This window comes from Pempheris klunzingeri, chromosome 8, assembly GCF_042242105.1.
Source record: "Pempheris klunzingeri isolate RE-2024b chromosome 8, fPemKlu1.hap1, whole genome shotgun sequence".
NCBI lineage: Eukaryota > Metazoa > Chordata > Actinopteri > Acropomatiformes > Pempheridae > Pempheris > Pempheris klunzingeri.
This window is the reverse complement of record NC_092019.1, coordinates 16,666,155-16,689,659: the sequence shown is the minus strand read 5'-3', so window position 1 is coordinate 16,689,659 and position 23,505 is coordinate 16,666,155. Positions and strand designations below refer to the sequence as shown.

Sequence of the window (23,505 nt, the reverse complement as noted above, 5' to 3'; positions counted from 1 at the left end):
TTATTCATTTCTGTGTATGGGCAAGGAGGGCTAACATGGACTCTTTGGGTCTTTTTGTCCTTCTCATGCTTCTGTGTTTGCAGTGGACTGTTGCACCTGCTGCTGGTAAGGTATTAATTAACATACATTAACATTATTTACTTTCATATTGGTGTTGTAGATTGTTTGGGTGATTCAGTGTGAGCTGTAGAAGTGGAGCTGTAGTAAAATCCACTAATAACAATTGGATTTTGACAGTATTTGAGGACTGTGGTACCACTGTAGTTAGGTATCAATAGCTTGTTTAGGATTGTACTGTAATGATTAGAAGCAGCAGAGGTTGTAGATTAGAAGAGATGAAAACATCACATAATATAGAGTTACATGATATATATAATATTTAATCTTGCAGATATGATGCTTTTAATATTCACAGAACATCTGTAGTATCGCTAAAATAAGAGTTGCCCTTTTATTCTTTTTCAGAGGAAATTACCTGGACATACACGGGTAAGTACAAGTTTATTTGTACACCACAATCAATTCAAAGTGTAGCAGAGAGTGATAAAAAGACACAGAGGGTGGATGATAATCTTGATACGTCTTCAGTATGTCAGACATAATGTGTAATGGGGCTACACTATTAAGAGCTCTATAGAGCGGGAGTCAACTGAAGTCAGTTTTTTAATAAATAATAAGCAAGTGGAGACACTTGATATAATTTTATTCTTCTGTCCTGTCAAGGAGTTTAATGTCTCACACAGGATGACTTATGGTAATGTAGTCTGCTAAGAGCAAAGGCGTGGACAAGTTTTCATAAAAGTAAGAGCAACTACCTGAATTAAACTACTAATGCTCAGTCTTTTCACTGCACACGTTAAACATGTATCTCTAAAACACTGCAACTATCAGAAAAGCTTCTGTAAGTTTTTGTAGGATTCGTGCCGTCCCCCCCTCACATCTCCCAACCCGTCTCCCTCTGTTTTCGTCCACTTCTCTCTCTGTCTGTATTAGTTACAGTTCAACAAGCTGGCGTGAGCACAGCAGTCACACTGAGATGATGAAGGGGTGGAAGGCGATAGAGAGGAAGAAAGCAAAAAAAAAAGAAGATAGAGAGGCAGGCGGAGGGAGGCAGGTGCACAAGGATGAGGGTGTTGGACAGAGAGAGGGAGATGGGACGGGATGAAGCAAAAGCATACCAAATCGGGCTCTTATTGTTGCAGCGCACAATAACCTATGTGTTAATTGTGTTGTGGACACACACTGGCTGCCTATGCCGTGGACAATGACATTGTGGGAATGAATGGGGCGCACAGACCACCACCCTGCATGCATTCAGGAGAGCAACGCCAATATACAGTACATACAGAATACACAGCAAACTGTAGAGGCCGTGCCTGGAGCGAACTGGTATCTTTACATGGGCCATGTAGGCGTTATTATAATAGATATGGAGGCAAGTGTGTTGTGCAGAAACACGTGGTGTAATCTTTGACTTGTAGCCTGTATGTATGTCGAGCTGTATGTGTGTATTCGAAAGCATTTAATTTGGGTTCTTTCAAAATAAAAGTCACTGGGATTCATCCTCAGTCCATACATTAATTGAATGGGTGCGGGTGTGTGCGTGCGTGTGTGTGAGGCATGTTGTGTGATACAGCATTGCATGACGTGGCCTTTGCTGAGCTGTTAGCTGAAGTGGAAAGCCAGTTTCTGTTATGCATAGCATTTTGTCACACGAAAGAGCAGAATTACACGCTTTCAGAGAGATACATCTTTCCACGAGAGATGAGAAAACGGAGAGCCGTGCATAGTAATCGAGGGAAAGTCAGCCTCACGTTCCATCATTCCCTCATCAGACTCTGAGTGAGTGAATCTGCATATGTTTGTGTGTGTTTTTGTTCCTGGCTGTATTCAGGACAGACATCGCATGCTAGGAGAGGTAGAGCAGGCGCAGAGGGTCAGAATTTTCGGCCTCCGGTTACCACGGAGACCTCCATGGCGACCAATGGTGGGGCAGCGGGACTCACTTTTGAAGTTGGGTCGTGGTGCGGGGCTTTGCTGTGGGGAGTAGTGAGGGGTCAGGGGCAGAGAACAGATTAGAAGTGCAAGGTGGGGGTTGCAGGCAGTGGGAGAGCAGTGGAGGAGAGGAGATGTGGTATGTGTTTACATCACTAATGTTGAGTCCCATGTTGAGTCCTTATATAGTGTGTGTGCACACTTTTGATTTGAAGAATTATTAAAAAGGTTATATTACAACCAAACCATGATCCAGGGCATACAAACTAGTTAAAAAAAAAATTTTAACACATAAATGCAAGCTTATAATTGACACCACCACTTACTTGTTTTATTGTGTAAAAGTGTCAGTGGTGTGCCTGTTTTCTAAAGCATTCCTCTCCTTCCAATTGAAATTCAGATTCTTAGACTCCCATGTCACTCTCTTTTTCTTTCAGACTCTTTTTTTTTTCTTACGTTCTTTTATTATGCAATTGGGGAGACTCGTCTCTTTTTAGTCTGTGAACGAGGGGCTCAATCACTCTCCTCTACCTCATTCACTTACTCTATATCTTTCCGTCCATCTTTTAATTAAATTGTTCTTAATTTGTCACATCCGTTGTTGTACAATAATGAATTAAATGTTAATGAGGTGTTTCTGAGAATTATCAAATATAGAGCATATTTTACTGTATAAGAATTAGATTAGATTAGATATCGTTTATTGATCCCTCAGTGGGGAAAGTTTGCTGTTACAGCAGCTCAAGGGGACAGACAAAATCACACAGTTAAAGAAATAGAAAATTAAACAGGGTTCACAAAAGGGATATTCGACTTTCAGGTGAAATTTATGGAAAATGTAAAAAGTTAATGCTACAGTGATATTATATCATGAAAGTAGGACATTTAAGTATCAGCATGCAATGGTAGTTTCTTCATCTTAAACAATTTATTGAAAGAAAATCTAACAACGGTGGAGGGTAAACGAGGGTAAACGTAAAATTGGGATGTGGCCAAAGGACGTCCACTCCTCTCCTTTCTGTGACTCTTCCCGTCTCTGTATCACTGTTGCAACCTGCTGATGACACTCTGTGACCCTCTAAGCTCAGTGGACACTTCTGTCTGAGGACCTGTTTGAAGCCTCCAGTGTTGAGGTGCTGCTGATCAATAGTTAGGTGTCGTCTTGGTCTCATGATGTCAGAATGTGAACAGCATGATGAGGAGGACTGTTTAAATACCAATTCTAACTGAAGCAGGAAATGTATTGGTGGTGGTTCATCCTGAAATTTCACCTGAAAGCCAAATATCCCTAACTTTTTGTGAGTAGTGTATGTACAGAGGAAAAACCTATATACACAAAGAAACAATTAAATACACAATAATTACAAAAAAACAACAACAGGGTGAGGTGGAATGGGATGTGAAATTATTGCACAGTTTATGTAATAATAATAGTAGTAAAGTGCATAGGTGGTGGTTGTGGTTGTGATTGTGGTTGGTGCAGCAGACTATAATGCAGCATTATACAGTCTGACTGCAGTCGGGATGAAGGACCTGCGGAAGTGCTCCTTCTTGCATTTAGGGTGTATCAGTCTTTCGCTGAAGGAGCTGCTTAAGGCCCTACATGAGTACATTCACTGATACTCAACTGCAATCATTTAATCTGTCAACTGATTGATGTAAAAATTAAGTGTGTGTAATAATAATAATAATAATAATAATAATAATAATAAGTGAACATAAATGTAAAGGCAAAAGTTGTCCTATAAAATCCTATGTTGTGCAATGTCTTTTATCTAAAAGTACAATTCTTCTAAACAATTCATATCATCATTTGATCAGTTATCAGGTTTTAATTATGTTCAAATAGTGAATTTGTCATTCGGGAATAAAAGCTGCCATTTAAATTTTTCTACCTGTGATTTTCAGCAGATTGTTAATATATTTGAGGACCATATAAAATTCCAGTGGGGGCTAATCCTCTGTGTTATAGCCACAAAAGATTTCTAAATGCAACTATTTCCATTTACTATCACAATACACAATACTACAATACAACAATTCCACCTGTTAGCAATGTTAAAAAATGTTTGATACTAAATAAGATCAAATATATTGTCTATTTTTAAAAAAATTACTTATTTTGTGGCTAATTTGGCAGTAATTGTGACCAAATTTTGGAGATTTTCATATGGCTGAGCAGCATTTTAGTTTGAGTTTCATGGGACGTGCATGTCACCTGCATTTTTATTAGAGCTGATCCACAGCAACGTTCATTTAGTGCAACAAATGATTTCAGCTGTGGTTAAAACTTATGGAGACGACGTTGTCTGTGGTTGTTGATAAAACATGTCTTCTCCTATGGACCAGCTGACTGACAAAATGCTGTGAGTCATGTTGGAAAGATCTCACCTTCTGTATTACCGAAGAAAGAAATGTGGCTAAATCTTAGTAAGAAAAATGTGGTTAAATCTTAGTAAGAAAAAATGTGTCTTCATTTATTAAATTTGTCCTGTTCCATCAATAGCAAAGAGGGCATTGTTCATCCTTTAGGAGTCTAATGGCTCAAACATTAAAAATGCCTTGTGTAGTTACAAATATGCCATATGCATAAAAATTGGGACCACTGTGAAACCCTCAAACTTTATACCATAAACATACATTCAGTAAGAGGAAAACATTGAAGAATATTTGTCTTGTATAATTCGAGACTGATCAATGGAGGCTTTTCAGTGGATAACTTCGAGCCAGTGGGCTGTGTGATTTGGTGACGACATTGTTTTTGTCTTTTCTCTTGTCAAAGGCTTGGTGGGTCAGTCTGAGTGGTCAGAGTATTTCCCTGATTGCGGTGGTACTTCTCAGTCCCCCGTGGATGTGGTAACCACACAGACCAAATATGACCCCAATCTGATCCCTTTGACCCCACTGGGCTACAGTCAGCACGGCAACAACCCCTTCACTCTGTACAATAACGGACACACAGGTAACTATGGCAGCCAGCTCATTTCCAGCTCCTATTATGACTCCTCAGCCTTACGGTTGATCTGCTTATACTGTGCCATTCTCAGTTGTAACCTGGCAGCAAACATTTTGCTCCCCATTAATAAATTCAGCGGATTAGCTAAAATTTTAAATTTTTTTATTTGAATTGTTCAGTTATCTTTATCCTGTCTGTTGACTTCAGGGAGTCAGCTTTTGTTTTGCTCCTCTGTCCATCAGCTGTGATCAACCTGCCAGACTGGATGGGGCTTGGAGGGCTGCCCTGGCTCTTTACAGCTGTGCAAATGCACCTCCACTGGGGCAGCGGTGGCCCGAGTCACGGGGGCAGCGAACACACCATCAGTGGACTGAGTGCGGATGCAGAGGTATGTTTAACACCGCTCACTGTGAACAGTAAAATCCACAGCGAGACAAATCACAGCCGAGCTAAGTTGTAAGTAAAGGGCGGTCAAGGTCTAGTAGTGTGATATCAGTAGTTTTTTAAGAGGGTCGAGATTTTTTTATATTAAAGGATGAACTAGGAGCATAAATCTTGTGATTAGGGACAATTCTGAGATTATTTAAACAGAACAAAAATTTTAATTCACCACAATGTCCAAGGAAAAATAAAGCTTTAACTCTGAATCAGGATTTACAGTGTCAAGAATCCCAAGAGCTACTTACAGAAATCTACTTTCTGTTCAGTGTTGTGGGGAAGAGAATTAAAAAGTGAACATAGTAGCAAGTTAATAAGGCGACATTTGATCATGTAAAGTTATCATATAATGATATATAACTTAAGAATACAATACAAGGTGATGACAGCATGAAACACAGAATACAGACTACATTTCAATTGACACATACAGATCACTGAAGTACAGTGAGACTAAGGAGTGTAATCTGTTACAATATGTGTTTACACAATTACCCTTCTAACTTTTGGAGAAAAGACATTTAATTGAGCCTTCATACTAATGCAAAGTGGATCATGCTGCAGATTTTGAATACATGTCTACTGGTCACACACACCGACACGTGTCTTCTTTTCCATTGTATTGACATGAAATTTTACACACACGCAAACAAACCGGCCAGCAAAGAAAATTGTGTAAAAGTCTGTGAAACTTCTTACTTTATCTGCGTATTGCTGTGACCACAACACCTGATTGGATAAATCCAAACTCACGAGCGCACCAAATGAGTAATAATCCTCAAATGAACATAGTCCCCAACAAATGCACTGTATTTCTTCCTCTTTCAGTAAAATCCGCTAAAAGCTGCAGTACCCAGCTGTTTAACTTTTGAAGAAATTAAACTAAGTATTTGTGACACCAAGAGCTGCGATACTTAGTTGATTGATTAATCAGTTAGTCTATCAACAGAAAATAATCTATATATATTTCGATAATAGATTGTTTCATACATTTTTCTAGCATGAAGTTTCTAGCTTCTCAGTTGAGATGATTTGTAGCTATCCTTGGCCATAAATGACAGTAAATTAAATATCTTGAAATAAGGCAAACTGAATACATTACCATGGCCCCTGAACTAACACATTGTTGTGTAATCTCTTCATACCCTGGGGCAATGGTGGGACTTACAAAAGTTTGAATACCTTTCCTTCCTTGCTTGCTATACTTCTGGTACTATATTCATCTATTTACCTCATACTTTCCTTCTCTCGCTTCTCTGTCTCTAACACACAAAATCTTTCATAGCTGAGCGAGCTTGGATCCTCGTTCAGGTTTAGTGTGCGATGGGGATAGAAACAGCGCACCGAACTCATGTTGCTGAGAGAGGGGTGCACAGACAGAAGAGACACAGACAGGTTGTGAAGAGAAGTGCTGGGATGGGTTGCTACTGATAAAATCACAAAGCCAGAGGAGAGGGAGACATAAAACTTGTGAGTGACTGAATAACCTTTAGAGGGAAGGAAAAACATGGAGAAAGAGATGGAAAAAGAGTGGAAGGTAAGCCATCTCAGCACCTCAGTTCCTGTCCATCTGTCACAGTCCAGGTATGCCAGTGCACCTTTTCTTCAGAGGTGAGCAGTTGGAGAGGAAAGAGGCGTGAGGGATTTATAAGCAGATTAAGAAGATAAAAGTCATGCAGAGTTGATGAAATGATGAGAAAATACAGAAACAAAATGAAAGACAGGATAAATATTATGAGAAAAATGGAATATGTCAAGCGTGAGCGGTCTTATTACATAATGAGAAAATTAAGCACTTTCTCTTTACATCAGTCTCCTCGTCGATGTTCATTTTTCTTCAGTCTGGCTGAAGTAAGGAAATCTGAGTTTGCAGGCAGTTTTCTCCTCTCTCAGTCTCTTCTTTTAACCCTCGACTGTCACAGGGAGAAACCCGGACCTCTTTCTTGCTCTTTCTCTTTCACATTAGCGTGGATGGACAAACTAACAATGTCCTTCCCCTTTCCAGCTACATGTGGTGCACTACAACTCTGAGCTGTACCCCAACATGTCCACAGCAATGACACAGAGGGACGGCCTGGCTGTTTTAGGAATTCTCATTGTGGTAATGAAACAGTACTAATAAACAGGAGCAATACATGACATTTGAAAGAATAAGAAGAGTAATCACATGGTTAAATATAATAAATAATCTAAATAATAAATAGATCAAGTAAAAATTTAAACATTTTGGTTTCCCAGACAGGTGAGGAGACCAACGCCGCATTTAACAACATCCTCAACTACCTGAGCCGAGTCAGATTTGCTTGTAAGTCTACTTGAAATATACTTAAACACATTTCTGTTTCCATTTTTGAGAGTTTGGTTTATTTTTCAATGTTTAAACAATGTTTTAAATGCCTCAGATCTTTTTCTCTCACTATTACGTAATCTGCAGCTTCCATTTTTTGGCTCGATTGAGTTAAATGTAAATGGTTGTTTCCATGCTCCCCAGTCACAGCTCATTGAATAGATGTAATGACGACCGAGCCATGTGACCATAAAAATATTGTATCCTAAAGAAAAACATAAAAAGAAACTCAGTGCTTTGAGCATTAGAGCTTTAAAGATGCTGATGGGACAATGATGGAGAGATGAAAACAGTTATAAATTCTTCTTGTGCGGCCACAACAAAAAAGAAGACATTTCGCTTTATCTAGAGGACCTCACATACTTTTACTCTTTTTCTCACCCTCACTCCCACTGGCAGATCAGAAGGTGTCTATCCCAGCCTTTGACATACAGACCCTGCTCCCTAAAGATCTGACACGCTACTATCGCTACAACGGCTCCCTGACGACGCCGCCCTGCTACCAGAGTGTGATCTGGACAGTGTACAATGAGAGGGTTCAAATCTCTAAGGCACAGGTAAACAGCAGACTCATCTTAATCAGACACTGATTATATTTTGACCAAGGTGAATCTTCTAAAGATGAACTGATCTAGCATGCGTTAAAATGTTGTTTAATGCCTAAATAAAAGACTGATAAACAGCCTAGATACACTTTGTATTGGCCTTGCACAGACTGGTGATGTGTTTCCACTCTCTACACAGCAAATATATGCAACCCAAAATAATGATGCTTCAACAGAAATGTAATACAATCATCAAAGTATTTGTTCATTAAGACCTGCGAATGCAAACGATTGGTCTCACAAATTATGTTCTTGAGTTCCTGCATTTTGTTATCACATCACTAAATACCAATAGCAGTTTCTGAATTGGATAATGCCATATGGTTATGGAAAGTGAGATATTACCTTTGCACTGCTAGCATTGATGGGTTTTCAATTTTTTATATTTAGTGGTAGATTTCAGCTTACAAACAAGTATAAATGAATTCCTGGTGACATATTTGAGCCACCAATACATTTTGACTTGAGTTTTCCCTGCCTCAGGACTGTAACCCTCTCCCCCTCACCTCTCCACTGTAGCTGCGGAAGTTGGAAACGATACTTTACTCCACTAAAGCTGAAGATCCAGTCAGGATGCTGCTGCAGGACAACTATCGTGCAACACAGCAGCTCAACCACAGGGTCATCTTCGCCTCCTTCTCTGCAGGTTAGACAGACAGGGAATCATCATCATCATTATAAAAAATAAATAAATAAAAAATCACACCCACTCTCCCATGTTGACTGATCAGATAAGCACATACTGTGTTAGGCACCAGACATTTGCATAGGCCTATAAATGACTTAATTATAGAGAATTAAGAATACATTAGCTGATTAGCATGATATAAAAAGACATGCACAAATATGAAGCTGCAAAAGGTCACAGACAAACTGCTGTCAACTCCCCAACAGCACTTCCATATTGTCGGATTGTAATGCAGGCATGCTGCTCATAATGCAAACCACAATAACAAGCCAGTGGGTGGCCATGTAGACCAAAGCTAACAATTAGCACACTCCATGCAGAGAGTGAAAAGTGGAATGTAGACAGAAATGCGGGAATATTAAGGATTACCGGTGACTCTCTCTGGGGGAAAGAGCCTTTGGCAGGCAGGAATAGAGATAGAGATAAAGGGGAAGTGGTGGAAAAGCACGGGGGAGCGGTGTTTGTTTGCGAGCTGATTAGTGAAAAGGATTTGCAAAAACTGAACAGTGACTCCATTGTTATCACGCGAGTCTAACTGAGAAAAAGGGAGACGAAAAAGAGACAGAGAGGTGAAAGAGGGAGACAGAGTGGTAGACAAAGACAAAGGAGAAAGAATTTGTGTAAAGTGCTCATTGTAGTGAGTGACTGAACTGGAAGGCCTGTGATATCAGCACTGTTGTGGCAAGACTGACTGGACATAGTAGTTTCACACAGCTGAACATCAGATTCTGCTAAAATAAACCAGCAAATAAATGAACTGTTTGTCAGAGAGACGACATTTACTTCGATTTTTGTAACAATTTATTCAATCTTTTATTTGTTGCAGAATCAGGGAAGGAGCTCTCCTCTGGTAAGATTGCATGTGGTTTTCCTACAGTCACTGTCTGGCCTACTGATGATCACACCAATACTTTAAATTATTTATCATTTATCTCTATTTTTTTTGTCTCCATCATGCCTCTTTGTGTTTTTTTCCTCTGCAGGTGAAGTCACAGCTATAGTAATAGGAGTGATGTGTGGCTGCGTAGGTCTGGCAGTAATCATTCGCTTCATCGTGAAGACGATACGGTAAGGAGCTTTGGCTGTGCTGCTCGGTCATATCAGTGGCCTGTTTGTCAGCAGGCACTGGCCACCCGTCTGCCGTTGCTGTGGTTTAACTGGGCAGATCTGCAGAAGCTGTGGGAGCAGTCTCAGTGGAAGTGTCCACTGTCTTTTCATTCTCTATCTCCTATCTCTTGGCAGATTTTTTACACTCCTCCACCGTGAAACAGTTGTGGTAAACAGGTGGTTTACCTGATCTCAGTACTGACAAGGATGCACAAAAAAGCACTGACAGAGTTGTTTTTGTGACTTCTTCTTCTTGTGCTTGGCAGATATCCTTAAGCGCAGATCTTAGGTCAACACCACTACAAACAAAGGCCTAATAAAGAAATCTTGGAAAAAGATATAGCATTTTTAATCCACATTGAAATACTATTTTATTTTACAAGAAATGAAGTTTGAAGAAGAGCCCTGGTGTGGCCACCGTTATATTTTTACATTGCAGGGAGATTTGAGATTTATGTTGAAAACCTGATAGAAATTAGATTCTGACCAACACGCTGGCATGGCCGATCTTACTGGCTGTTTTCGCCATTTCAGCCATTAAGTGAAAAGAAATATCTAAGATATACTTGAGGTAATATAGAAAGAGCTTCTGCATTACATAGTGTGCCCACCAGAGAGCACTGACAAGTTTATTTCTGTGAAACAAATCCTGCTCAGTGGATATCTCCATATCCTAGTTCCATAATAAATAATGCAAATGTAACCCATCCTTTTAAAACAATTTGTTGTAATATTAAGTGTACCCTCATTGATATAAATGGGGTGAACACAAAGAAACACCTCTCAATCTTCAGCAAACACTGGACATTGTAACCTCCATGTCGGCAGGATTTGTTGCAAAGCTGTTGTATTAGACTGTATTAGATTGAGCTTGGAGAACAAAGTCCACTGCTCAGCAAATAGGGGCTTGTCGAGGCTGCTACAGCTGAAATTCAGTGCATAATGAAACGTAACGTCTTCAAGCTTCAACAGGAAACAAGTGAGAACAACAGAATGGACACAAAAACTTTAGGCAAAACACCATCAGACTTTTTAAACAAAACATGATTGGTATTGGCCTCAAATCGGTGTTGGGTGGGCACTAACGGAAATGTTGGTATAATCCTCTTTATAAGGTTGCACCATAACTGCTTTGAGCAACCCTAAGATCAGCGCTAAGGATAATCTGATTGTCTGACCTCTGCTGCAATAACATGGCTGTTTCCCGGCACGATTATTATTTTCTCTCATAATTACCACTGATCGATGAAAGTATGTGGTGGGTCTCCTCCGCGTCCAACCAGCCAGTGAATTAACCCCTGTTGTTCAGGGGTTCCCAAAGTTCCCATGTATGTCCTCAGGCATGTGTTTGCATGCATTTTTCTCAGAGAATTGAGTCTTACAGACAGAAATATGATTTCCATTGATGGATATGTGAGATTCCTGTGATCTCTCTCACCAATCAATCTTTAAACTACAGTGAATTTATGATACCAATAATTTTCTGGGTGTTCCCTGGATCCTCATCACGGAGCCTTCAGGGGACCTTTTCACGCCACTTTGGGAACCACTGGCTTTCATAATGTCAATCAGCCGTGTGCAACTACTTTAAAAAAATGTTACCTCCAATCCTCCTATCTAAGGAGGAGGCAGAGAGAATGAGTTTTAAAATTTTTGCTCTCTTGAAATGTTAAACCCAAGATTTTCTTCCTGTTTTGGTCATGTGATTCTGTCTTTTGATCTGCAACAGCTCTACCTCTAGCTGGGACGTCCTACCCAGTAACCGGCCTGCTCCCATGCCAAGGTCACCATTCATGATCATAACCTTTGACCTCAAAACCTTAACTTTGACTTCTAGGAGTTAGATTTCTGACCACATCTCTTTGCTTTAACCACCCATTCATAGTGACTGATCTTCTTGAGTTAAACTTTAACACCTCTTTAACACCTTGATACCTGAAGATTCCACAGACTGAAAATAGTTCATATACTGTTAATATTTACATTATAAACTTTCAGGGAAGCCATAGGAAGTTCCCACAGTGTTGTCCGTGTTTTACAAATACTTTAACTTTAAAATTCTTTCTTTAAATTCGTTTAACATTAATCTGGAAATTTTAGGTGATGCAGTTCACCACTACACTGGAAAAGTGGCAGCTGAAGAACAAACGCTCTAATTTTTAGATGTAGGGCTCCCTTAGTTATTTTATAGTATACTAGAGCCCTAAACTTACGCACAACCTTCCCTGTTTTCTTTGACAAATAAGGACCTCTGCTGGATAACATAACAAACTACACTGACAGCAGACCTGCAGCATATGCATGACTGCGTATGAACGATTCTTCCTTTTGATCTTTCAGGAATAAAGAGCCAGAGACTGCGAAAGAGAAAAAACAAGACTTGGCTCTGAGCACGACTACCGAAGCAGAGAAGAAAGAAGAACCCTCACCGTCTCTTCAGACTGAGCCCTAGCTGACAGCACGGTCCACCTCAGGGCTTGTCCACGTATCCGCACGCACTCTCTTCGTCCCTCTCTCGCCACTGATGTCATTGCTGATCCGTGTCTCCTGAGGGGGCAGAAAGCAAAACATGTTTTCAGTGATCAGTCACAAAAGGCAACACTGGAAACCCATTTTATAAAAAAACTAAAGTAAACTGGACACAGGACAAATCACCTCCCTCCCCAATTACTTAACCGTGTTCAGGATTTACGTTTCCCACCCAAATTTAGTGATGTTGGTAGTCGTGGTGTCAACATTTTTCATTCGTTCGGTTTGCACATGAAGCACTTGGTTTACGTGTGTTTGCTGGCTCTGAGTCGTATGTTTGATCTTGCAATGCCTGCGATGCATGATTGGTTCATTACTGTAAATACTGTAAAATATATTTTGTTGTTGTTTTTTTTTTGTTTCACGTGCTCTGCTGTTATTTTATCTTTATCATCCTGCCTTGAAACACAAACACACTGCACTGTATGAAACGTAATAGACTTATGAAATGTTTACCTGCGACTTCATACACAATGTAATATTATTGTTTTCTTTTACGCCAACACTTAAGTATTGACACAAATCAGACACTTTGGTATTAAAACACATAGCAGGTCCTATCAAATGAATTGATGAAGGTCTTTAGGAATTTAAAGTGAACACTATGGATCTGAACTAAATTTAGCACATGATATTGTAAATTGATTAGTTATATTTATATACATGTTTTTATTCTATAGGACTCTATAGGAAAATGAAATTTGGTACCATCTTTGATTGATTTTTTGCTGTAAATAACTCATCAACATGTGCACCTCATTAAAATACTTGAATGGCATCCTCACCTGCTTTCTTTATTGTGTGTGTGTGTGTGTGTGTGTGTGTGTGTGTGTGTGTGTTCAGGGACAATGACTTTGTTTGTTAATGCATGTTTAGTGTTTTACTTCACATTTTGAAATTCAGTCAAATTTGCTGAAGCACAGATTATGTAAAGTTCCTTTATTGATCCTTCACAGGACTTACTTTGTCACGGCAGCAGTACAGACAGACAACCCACAGACAACAAACAGCCACCACAAGACAACCAACACTTAAGGCACAAAAACAATAGAAAAAAAGCAAACATTATATGAAAATATAAAATATGTAAAATACAGTGGCTTGCAAAAGTATTCAGCCCCCTTGAACGTTTCCACATTTTGTCCTGTTACGACCACAAACATAAATATATTTTATAGGAATTTTATGTGAAAGACCAACACAAAGTGGCACACAATTGTGAAGTAGAAAGAAAATTATACATGATTTAAAATAAAAAAACTGAAAAGTACGGTGTGCAAAAGTATTCAGCCCCCCTGAGTCAATACTTTGTGGAACTGCCTTTTGAGCTCAAGCTCAGTCAGATTAGATGGAGAGCATTTGTGAACAGCAGTTTTCAGATCTTTCAGATTCTCGATTGGATTTAGGTCTGGACTTTGACTGGGCCATTCTAACACATGAATATGTTTTCTTTTAAACCATTCCATTGTAGCCCTGGCTTTATGTTTAGGGTCGTTGTCCTGCTGGAAGGTGAACCTCCGCCCCAGTCTCAAGTCTTTTGCAGACTCCAACAGGTTTTCTTCCAAGATTGCCCTGTATTTGGCTCCATCCATCTTCCCATCAACTCTGACCATCTTCCCTGTCCCTGCTGAAGAGAAGCACCCCCAGAGCATGATGCTGCCACCACCATGTTTGACAGTGGGGATGGTGTGTTCAGAGTGATTTGCAGTGTTAGTTTTCCACCACACATAGCGTTTTGCATTTAGGCCAAAAAGTTAAATTTTGGTCTCATCTGACCAGAGCACCTTCTTTCACACGTTTGCTGTGTCTCCCACATGGCTTCTGGCAAACTGGACTTCTTATGGTTTTCTTTTAACAATGGCTTTCTTCTTGCCATTCTTCCATAAAGGCCAGATTTGTGCAGTGCACAACTAATAGTTGTCCTGTGGACAGATTCCCCCACCTGAGCTGTGGATCTCTGCAGTTCGTCCAGAGTCACCTAACCCTGCTTTAAACTTCTCCACAACTTTATCCCTGACCGGTCTGGTGTGTTCCTTGGACATCATGATGCTGTTTGCTCCCCAATATTCTCTTAACAAACCTCTGAGAACGTCACAGAACAGCTGTGTTTGTACTGAGATTAGATTACACACAGGTGGACTCTATTTAGTCATTAGGTCAACATTCGATCATTCAGCAATCATCAGGCAACTTCTGAAGGCAATTGGTTGCACTCAGAGAAAAGGGGGCTGAATACTTTTGCACACCGCACTTTTCAGTTTTTTATTTGTAAAAAAAATTTTTAATCATGTATAATTTTCTTTCTACTTCACAATTGTGTGCCACTTTGTGTTGGTCTTTCACATAAAATTCCAATAAAATATATTTATGTTTGTGGTCGTAACATGACAAGATGTGGAAAAGTTCAAGGGGGCTGAATACTTTTGCAAGCCACTGTATGTACAATCTAAAATAGAATAATATAACATAAGATTAGTATGCAATATAAAAAAGAAATAGAAATATCTTGTGTATATAGAAATATCCTGTGCAAATATCCAGACTTCAAGTAAGATACGCTGTGCAACACTGGCTAGGGAGAAGGAGAGGAGGAAGACATAGGAAGAGAAATATACATATACAGTAGAGCATACTATGCACAGCATATAAACACTACTGCATATAAACACTATAGATTATGCATAGAACACTATAGATTATGTTTTGTACAGGACACTTGATTGAAATGACATGAGTACAGACAGACAGACAGGCAGGCAGACGGTTTGTGAAACAAAACTTTTTTTATGAAGTCCTCTAAGTTTGGTTATTAGACACTACTATTAAACTGGTAATTGGGGCATTTTATAGTTTTTGCGTGCCCTCTGGTACCAATTCTGTAAGGAAGACTATTTCAAAACTATTTTAAATGACCTTCAACATATGTTTTTGCTTTACTGCACTGCAATTTTCAGGTTACCTATCAGCTGGTAAATACCGTATACATTGGTTAGACTCTAATAAATAAATAGATATCTGTGTCTAGCTATGTAATTTCATGGTCTCCTCTGTGCTGCAGTCCTAGGCACCTCTCTGCAACCAGAATATGTTTGTGATGCCCTGAACTGATACAGAAACTAAAACCACAACAGGGCACAGAGCAGTTCAGTCTTTAAGTACAAATTTACCTTCCTATTATGAAATGACTAAATGAAATAACATGAGAGAGAAAACATAGAGGAGCACATAGAAGAAGGGTTTTCTCAATGATGTATTTTAACCTTCAATATGCAACTCATGGCACAACCCAATTAATTTAACTACGTAGGCTGTGGGGACATTAAACGAAGCCTTTAATGTGTCCCAGAATCGTGATTGTCTTCTCAAAATTAAAATAAATTGGGGAAATCTTTCATTAAAGGGTGCGAGAATTACTAAATTAGGGCATGCCACTAATTGAATATTGAAAGAAAAATCAGGGCAGAAGTACGAAGAGGCAGTAAAAGATGTAATAAATGATAGTTGGTTCACATCACCTGCTGCACAGAATGAACAAGTGTAAGAGAGACACAGAGTTGGACAGTCAGAGAAACCAGAAACAAATAATGAGGAACTGGAGTATTCCACTTATAAAAGCACTTTTTAACACAAAAGCCTAGTGCGCTACATTTGTCTGTTTTAAGAGATGACAGTTAAATGATTTTTGAATTGAATGATGTTTGCCTAATAGATTTAGTACTAAGATTTTTCTGTATTTATTCAGATTAAACTGAACAAAGTAACCATAAGAACAGTATGTTCTACCATAAGTATCTAAACAGACTGTCAAACCACTTTATATTTTGGTCTTTTTAGTTCAATCTAACTCTAACATTCGAGAACATAAAAACAGAAGTGGTATAAGAACATGTCTGTAGATCTTGCTGGAAATTACAATGACTTTGATCTCTCTATTTAGGATCCCATCTTAGGATCCCATCTTACATGTGGGTGTTATAGTGAGGAAATATCCCGTTGCCATTTTATTAATAAAGTTATATTAAACACGTAAAAGATACCATTTGAAAAAGCAGGGATGAAGGCAGCACACACACACACACACACACACACACACAGTGACGCATCCAAAATAGCTCACTGGACCTTTAGCAGGTATTTATAGCTGTAACCGGATGACATCTCACCATGGCTGCTGCTCTAAAGCACAGCCATGTGGACAGATTTAAGTAATACATACGCTGTTGACGTGCCCACAGGCACACCTCAGGCCACTCCCACTCCCACTCACGGGAAGTGAAATGTAGAACTGCTACTGAAGGACAGAAGAAAAATCTCGCATCTGGAGCTTTTAGATCACTTGTAGCTCACAGAAGCCTCTACTGCTGCCAAATCAAGGTAGGGAAGTTCCCTTATCAAGCAGCTGTTTTCAACTTCCTCTCCTTGTTTCATGTTTAAGAAAACTACAAAGACAGACAGACAGACAGCTGCAGCTTTGTCAAACTCACTCACACAGTTTGCTATAACGTGTCATGTAAAAGCAAGGCTGCGGTAAAAGGATGTAAAGTGTAGCATTTGTTCATACTGTTATGACTTTATATTCTCTGTTTCACGCTAGGACTGCTGGGTAATGGCTGCTCTCAGGACTTTTCTCAAACTAGTTGTCTGTCTCCTGCTCGAGCACCAAACGTTTGCCAGAAGCGATGCTCCCTGCCAGCTCTCCAAATGGAATAACGGCTACAGCACCTTCGTCAAACGCCACATTCGCCAAGACACTCCTACGTCTACCAACCAGAATGAATGGGAGACGTACATCAAGAACCACGGGGGCTGTAGCAGACCCACGCAGTCCTTCCTCCATCCCAAAGACCTGGACAGGGTGAAGGATGTGTGCACCAACAATGGGGGGAAGGTCTACAAGGAGAACCTGTGCATCAGCGATCAGGTTTTCACGTTCGTCACTGTGAGGAGCGAGCAGGGGACGTGTGGCATCAGGAGCGTCCGAGAGGAAACCAAACATCTGATCCTGGCTTGTGAGACGCTGAGCAATCAGTGCCTTCCAGTCCATTTCGAGGGAAACCCTGATAATCTAATACCAAATAACAATGCCAGGGGCTGCCAGGGCGGACAAACTAACAGCCATGCACCCAGCTTTAAAATGTCGTGGCTCTGGTTGTTCTCCTTCTTCTTATTTATGGCGGTTAACTTTTTTTAATTTGGGAGGCAAGATAGACATTTAGGTCTTTAGTTCTCCTGAACAGATTTAAAACTTGACATTTCATTTGACACATTTTTAAGTATTAAATCTTAAATCTTAAAATCACCAACATATTAAGCATACTTCTAAAGAATTAAAATTTCTGGAAAATGTATATTTCTACCAAAAGTCCATACAAATTATAAGCTTGTGCCAGTTTGCCTGTGAATTTGCTTATAGTTGTGCATGTGTCTCGACGATGAGTGGGTTGGTGCTCTAATGATTTCATTTCACGTTACTGCTTGGCCATGGAAAGCACAGATGTGATGCTGATTTCAAGTAATTTACTTTGCTCTATGTATTTTACATTAAAAGGGATTAAATAACATTGCCATACTTAAGGGATTTAATTGATTTTTTTACTTGATGATATGATTTATTAAGCAAACAGACATATTGATACTAAGGTTTGGAATTTATCTACGCTAATTTCCAGTGCATCAAATCTGAAAATGATTATTGTAACGACTTAACCCTGATCATAAAGCAAGATATCAAGAGAAAACTCTAAGGCTAAAGTGACTTAATTTGTGGGCTTCTATGAAATTGTATGATTTCTTTATCATAAATGTTTGAACTGAAACTCACAGCTCACGTCAAAACGTTTTTCAAATACAAACTCAGAAAAGTCCAACAAAACGGCGCTTAAGCAGAGATGTATGTAGTGGAGTAGTGAAGGCTTTAAAACTAAATATAAATTCAGAGCTCCTTTACAAGATGTGGCCTCAAGATTATGTAATACTACAGATCTTGCCTTAAGGCCTTTATCAGTTCAGTTTAGGAATTGCTCACAGGAGTCTCCCTCCATTTTCTTTTTTTTTTTTTATCAGTTTCGTTTACGGATAAGTCAGTAGAAGTGAATTTAAGGAGCTCCTTCTGCTGGACCACAAGGCAAACTACTTCTGACAGTCAGTTCAAAACACAGTGGTCACAACGCTAGACACCACCAGTTACACTTACAGGCTGTCAATGTTCAGACAGGTCATTACAGTTTAAATGTTACTTTTTCATACTATGAGCCTGAAGCCTGAAGCCCCCCTGATGATCTGGGCCCACCAGGGCAGTCACCTGCTTTGCCTGGCTGTTATCTCAGCCTTGGCCTCTCAACATTCTCAATATCTAAATGTTACAAAAACCCTGACCTTACCTTATTTCTAAAACCAAGTCCTAAATTCCTAAAAAAAAAAAAACCTGAAAACAACCGGAGGCCTGCACTCTGAAAACTCCGCTGGTCTCACAGTAAACCTGGTTCTCATGGAGACATAAACACACAAATATACACATACACAGAGTTTTCTTGAGTGTCTTCAGACCGCACCTGTCCCTGCAGGGATTTGTGTGGGTCTCTGCGTGCAGTCATGCAAAGCTGTGTGCTCCAAACAGAAATAAACTACAACAACAATAGTTTGATTAGTTTCAGTAGGTCACCGTGGCTGCACAAGCCCAGACACCTCCCAAACATCAGCGCCAAAGAGTTCCAGGTCTGAGCCGACACACCTGTTTTCCACCACCAGATGGCAGAAGAGCTACTTATTTCTCACCGCAGGAGTCCTCGGACCAGAGTGACGCCTGAGCAACCTGATCTTTGAAGAGACCTGTACATCTGTCCAACGACTTCTTGGTGTTTTGTACATTGTGTTACTGTGGTATGGTTATTGTTGAACACTTTCCTACAGAGTATCAGGATATTTGCTGACCACCCGCTTTCTGAAAGTGCTTTTTCTTAGGCACTCGACCTGCCTCCCTTCCAAAGCTGATTTTCGTACATTGTGATCACTGAATCAAAACTTTTGTAAAAGCTAAGAAGTAGATAAGAGATGGCACTTTAGTATCCAAAGCCACCAACAAATTCTCATTTTTGCTGCAGGATCACAGGCAGTTGCAGATTGCAGATGACACCTTTGGAAAGAAATGCAGTCCTGATCTTGTCAAACTTCCACAACTTTCCATTCTGCCATGGTGGATCACTTTACATTTTTTCCTCCTCTCTGCAGGTTCCTGCCTCGTGATTCTGTTGTAATGTATAGTTCAGCTTTCTGATTATTTTGTATCCTTTCATTTTCTAATATGCCACTGGCAAAGTCATAGGATCACGAAGAAATGACTGGACGCACCTAAACTTGATGGTATTTCTCTGTTTTCCGCTCAGAGGCACCAGAGCACGATATGCTACATATGCTATTCAAGACAATTCAGAAACAATAAAACACATAAATGTGTCATCATTTCATCAGGTAATAATTAGAGACTTTGGGGACCCACAGTGGTCACATACAGTAGCAGTGACCAGAGGATGAACTCCAGTGAAGTGTGGTCATTGCTCATCCATGACATCATCAGAGGGTCACCCTCACATGTATAAATGCACACATTCACAAAAAGCCACATCAACACACGTGTATGCACAAAGTCACACACAAACACATGTACATGAACAGTGTCCACTGAACACACGCAGAAGTGTAAGACAAAGTAGTCATAGAGGAGGAAATGCTACAGGAGTGCAGGTTAAACACCCCTAAGTAACACAATACCCTCTTACCCACACACACACACACACACACACACACACACACACACACAAACACACACACACACACACACACACACACACACACACACACACACACACACACACACACACACACACACACACACACACACACACACACGGCTGAGGGAAAAGCAAAAGCGACCAACAATCGTTGACTCGGGTCAAAGAGGAAAAGGCTACGGGAGAATAAAAGAATGAGTGCAGAGTGAGAGGCAGTGTGAGGGTGGAGGGGCATAGCAGTGGGATGCAAGAAGAAGGAGTAACACGATAAAAAGAAAAGGAAAAAATAAAAAGCAGGACTGCACTTTTACTGAACTTTTTTGGGGGTTTTACAAAAACAAAGCACATGGACATAAAATAAGGTGAAAAGCAGTGAAAATATGGGAACCAGCGCTTGTTTTCCTTCTCAGCTTTCCCTCATTCCACCTCTGCTCCCGTCCACTTTGGCTCACTGTACTTCACGCAGCCGTCCTCAAGAACATCTCTATCTCCTTCGCTTCCTTTCTTTACACATTTGACCTCCCTTTTCTCCTCTCCTCTCCTCAATCCTTCCCTTCTGTTGTCCTCCATCTTCCTGTCGGGCGTAAAGCAATTCAGCATCATTCAGCCGATACAATGCTGTTTTACAGTGCTGTTGTCACGTAAGCACCTCAGAGGGCCTCATGGGCTCGTTAAACTGTAGGTGGCAGCCACAGAGCAGACAAACGGCAAAAACAGAAGGGAGTTTGGGAGAGACATAGGAGTGGGGCCAAATTAAGAATTAATTTAGAGAAAATAAACGTTTTAAAACATTTTTTTTTAGATTCAGCAAGTCTTCAGCTCTTGTCCTTCCTAACCTTAACTCCCTATGCTCCCGCTCTCCCTCCATCCAGACCAACTCATAACAAATGAGCGCAATAATTAGAGCCACAAAGCCTCAAGGGTGAGGGAAGGAGGGGGGGGGGGGGGGGGGAGTGAAGGACAAAAGGAATAGAGTGTGAGTAATACAGACGTCTGGGTGCAACTGCCCAGGCATCTGGAGGTTTAGTCTCATGTACACAAGGAGACTAAAGTTTGACTCACGTACACACACGCAGTCCACTCTAATATACTGATGCTTTGAAGACAAAACTTCCTGGGTGCAGTGACGTGACGTGTGTGGGCAGGATGTTAAATAATGATTTGTGTCTGACGCTTTCTGTTCCACTCCTGTAATTTATGCTTTTACCCAAGAAGGATAACAAATGATTACCAAATGTCTGGTAGAGGAAGATTTCAACACACATACACACACACATTTATGAAGACAAAGCAGAGGAGGCCCGTACTTACAGCGCTCACACAAGGCTGGCCTCGTCTTGCCTTGAAATGATGAACTTTTGCCCCTGCTTTTTTTTTGTTAGGATTTTGGCAGGCTGTGATTACACACACCACTGTACACGCACAATATCACAAAGACCCAAGAACACACATGCACACTTGACTTTCTGTCTCCATTCTCTTTCTCTGTTCCTTTTTTGAAAATTATTTTTTCCTCGTCGCTCTTTGGTCTCCTTCATTCTCAGCCTCTAACTTTCTCGTATGTAGTTAAATGCTTCCCGTCTCCTCTGTCCTAATCGAACCCACATGGGTTGGTGGGTCAGCGTGATGCCAGCAGCCCACAGTTCTGCGCACACTTTTGGCTGTAAACGTGTGTCACCGCGGCCGTCAGTCAGGCAGCTGTCGTAAATGAAACGTCCTCTTGCAAACTCAGTGTGTGCTGTCAGAGATTTTTGCATGTGAGGCTGTAATTTTTAGAGGTATTAGGCTGTCCAGTATTTCACAAGATAAGAGCGAAGATGAAGGAAAAAGACACCACTTTGTGTCACAGACCAGCTTTCTTTCATGACCAATTAATCTTCTCCCAGCCCTTCAGATTTATATTACAACCCCATGGGGAGGCCCTTACCCCTTCATTGACGCAGAGGTAAATCATGAGAGAGATACTGTAATTAATGGCACTTTAGTCTGCATGCATGTGCACATCTTACCCAGTGGCTTCCTCTGAGGGTAAAGGCCAGTGATAATGACTTCCAGGAGTTGGTGGTGGGGAAGGCCAGGGTCAAGTTCACATCTGGGATTACTGGGGTTACCGGGTTGAGCGGTTTTTACTGGAGGTCATCTGGATGATAAAGTGGAGAATGCTACTGAAGTGTGACTTTACTACAGGCTGATCACACTCACTTTCACACGAAAAGGCTCCAACTTGTGCAGACAAGTTGCTCCTTTTCAAAAACTGCGATTGCAACATGAATGTGACAAGAGCCACGATCGTAACAGGGCACCACTGTACTAAACAAACAGCAAATGTTGTGTAAAGTGTAATATGGTACATGCAGTTTCCTTTTCTACACCCATGTGAGCTCTCTTTGGGACAACTAGTCTGTAGACTGATGTTCCACAGATATGGTTCAAGCCTGTGTCATTTGAATAAGGAGAGGAAAAAGGAAACAATAAGCAGCACAAGAGGAAGTGAGCATGGTGATATTGCAGAGTTCACCCTGGTGTGAGTGTTGATACAAGGCTCAGCCTGAATAAAACAGGCTCCGCAAAACCAAAGACACAGATGGAAAAGGCCATAAGATAATGATTGTGAATTTCCCGCTATGGGGGATCAATAAAGTCTATCTATACTGCTACAACTGTACCTCACTTTCAGATTTCATGCTCTTTTTTTAAAAAAGATACATTTGTACATGTCTGTTTAAATCATGGTGAGAGAAAAACACAAGATACAAATGTTAAGCAGATGGATATGAAAAATTTGAACTGGAAATAATGATCATTTTCAATTTCAGTCTATAAAATTCCTGAAAACAGTGAGAAAAGCCCATCTGATTTTTCCAGAATCCAAGGTGAAGTCTTTAAATTGCTTGTTTTGTTTATACAACAGTTTAAAAAACAACCACATTCAGTTTAAAATTATATAAATCATATGCGGAAAATCCTCACAGTGGAGAAGCTAAGAACAACAAATACAACAAATAATTCATGCCGAAAGGACCGAAACGACTGATTATCAGAATAGATTAGTA

The 23,505-nt window shown here is 40.2% G+C and overlaps 1 protein-coding gene and 1 long non-coding RNA gene across 2 annotated transcripts; both read left to right on the top strand.

Moving 5' to 3' along the window:
- The first annotated feature begins 29 nt into the window (after positions 1–29).
- On the top strand, positions 30–12,783 carry ca14 (carbonic anhydrase XIV). The gene is made up of 13 exons (XM_070835966.1): positions 30–105; positions 466–489; positions 4,778–4,957; positions 5,194–5,339; positions 7,395–7,490; positions 7,628–7,694; positions 8,136–8,293; positions 8,861–8,987; positions 9,856–9,879; positions 10,013–10,097; positions 10,272–10,313; positions 11,866–11,919; positions 12,477–12,783. The coding sequence occupies exons 1-13, from the start codon at positions 36–38 to the stop codon at positions 12,586–12,588; spliced, it is 1,185 nt and encodes a 394-aa protein (XP_070692067.1). The 5' UTR covers positions 30–35; the 3' UTR covers positions 12,589–12,783.
- Positions 12,784–16,931: 4,148 nt separating this feature from the next.
- Positions 16,932–18,226, top strand: LOC139205573 (uncharacterized). The gene is made up of 2 exons (XR_011584463.1): positions 16,932–17,039; positions 17,260–18,226. It is a non-coding gene; the product is annotated as an uncharacterized lncRNA (long non-coding RNA).
- Positions 18,227–23,505: the final 5,279 nt, after the last annotated feature.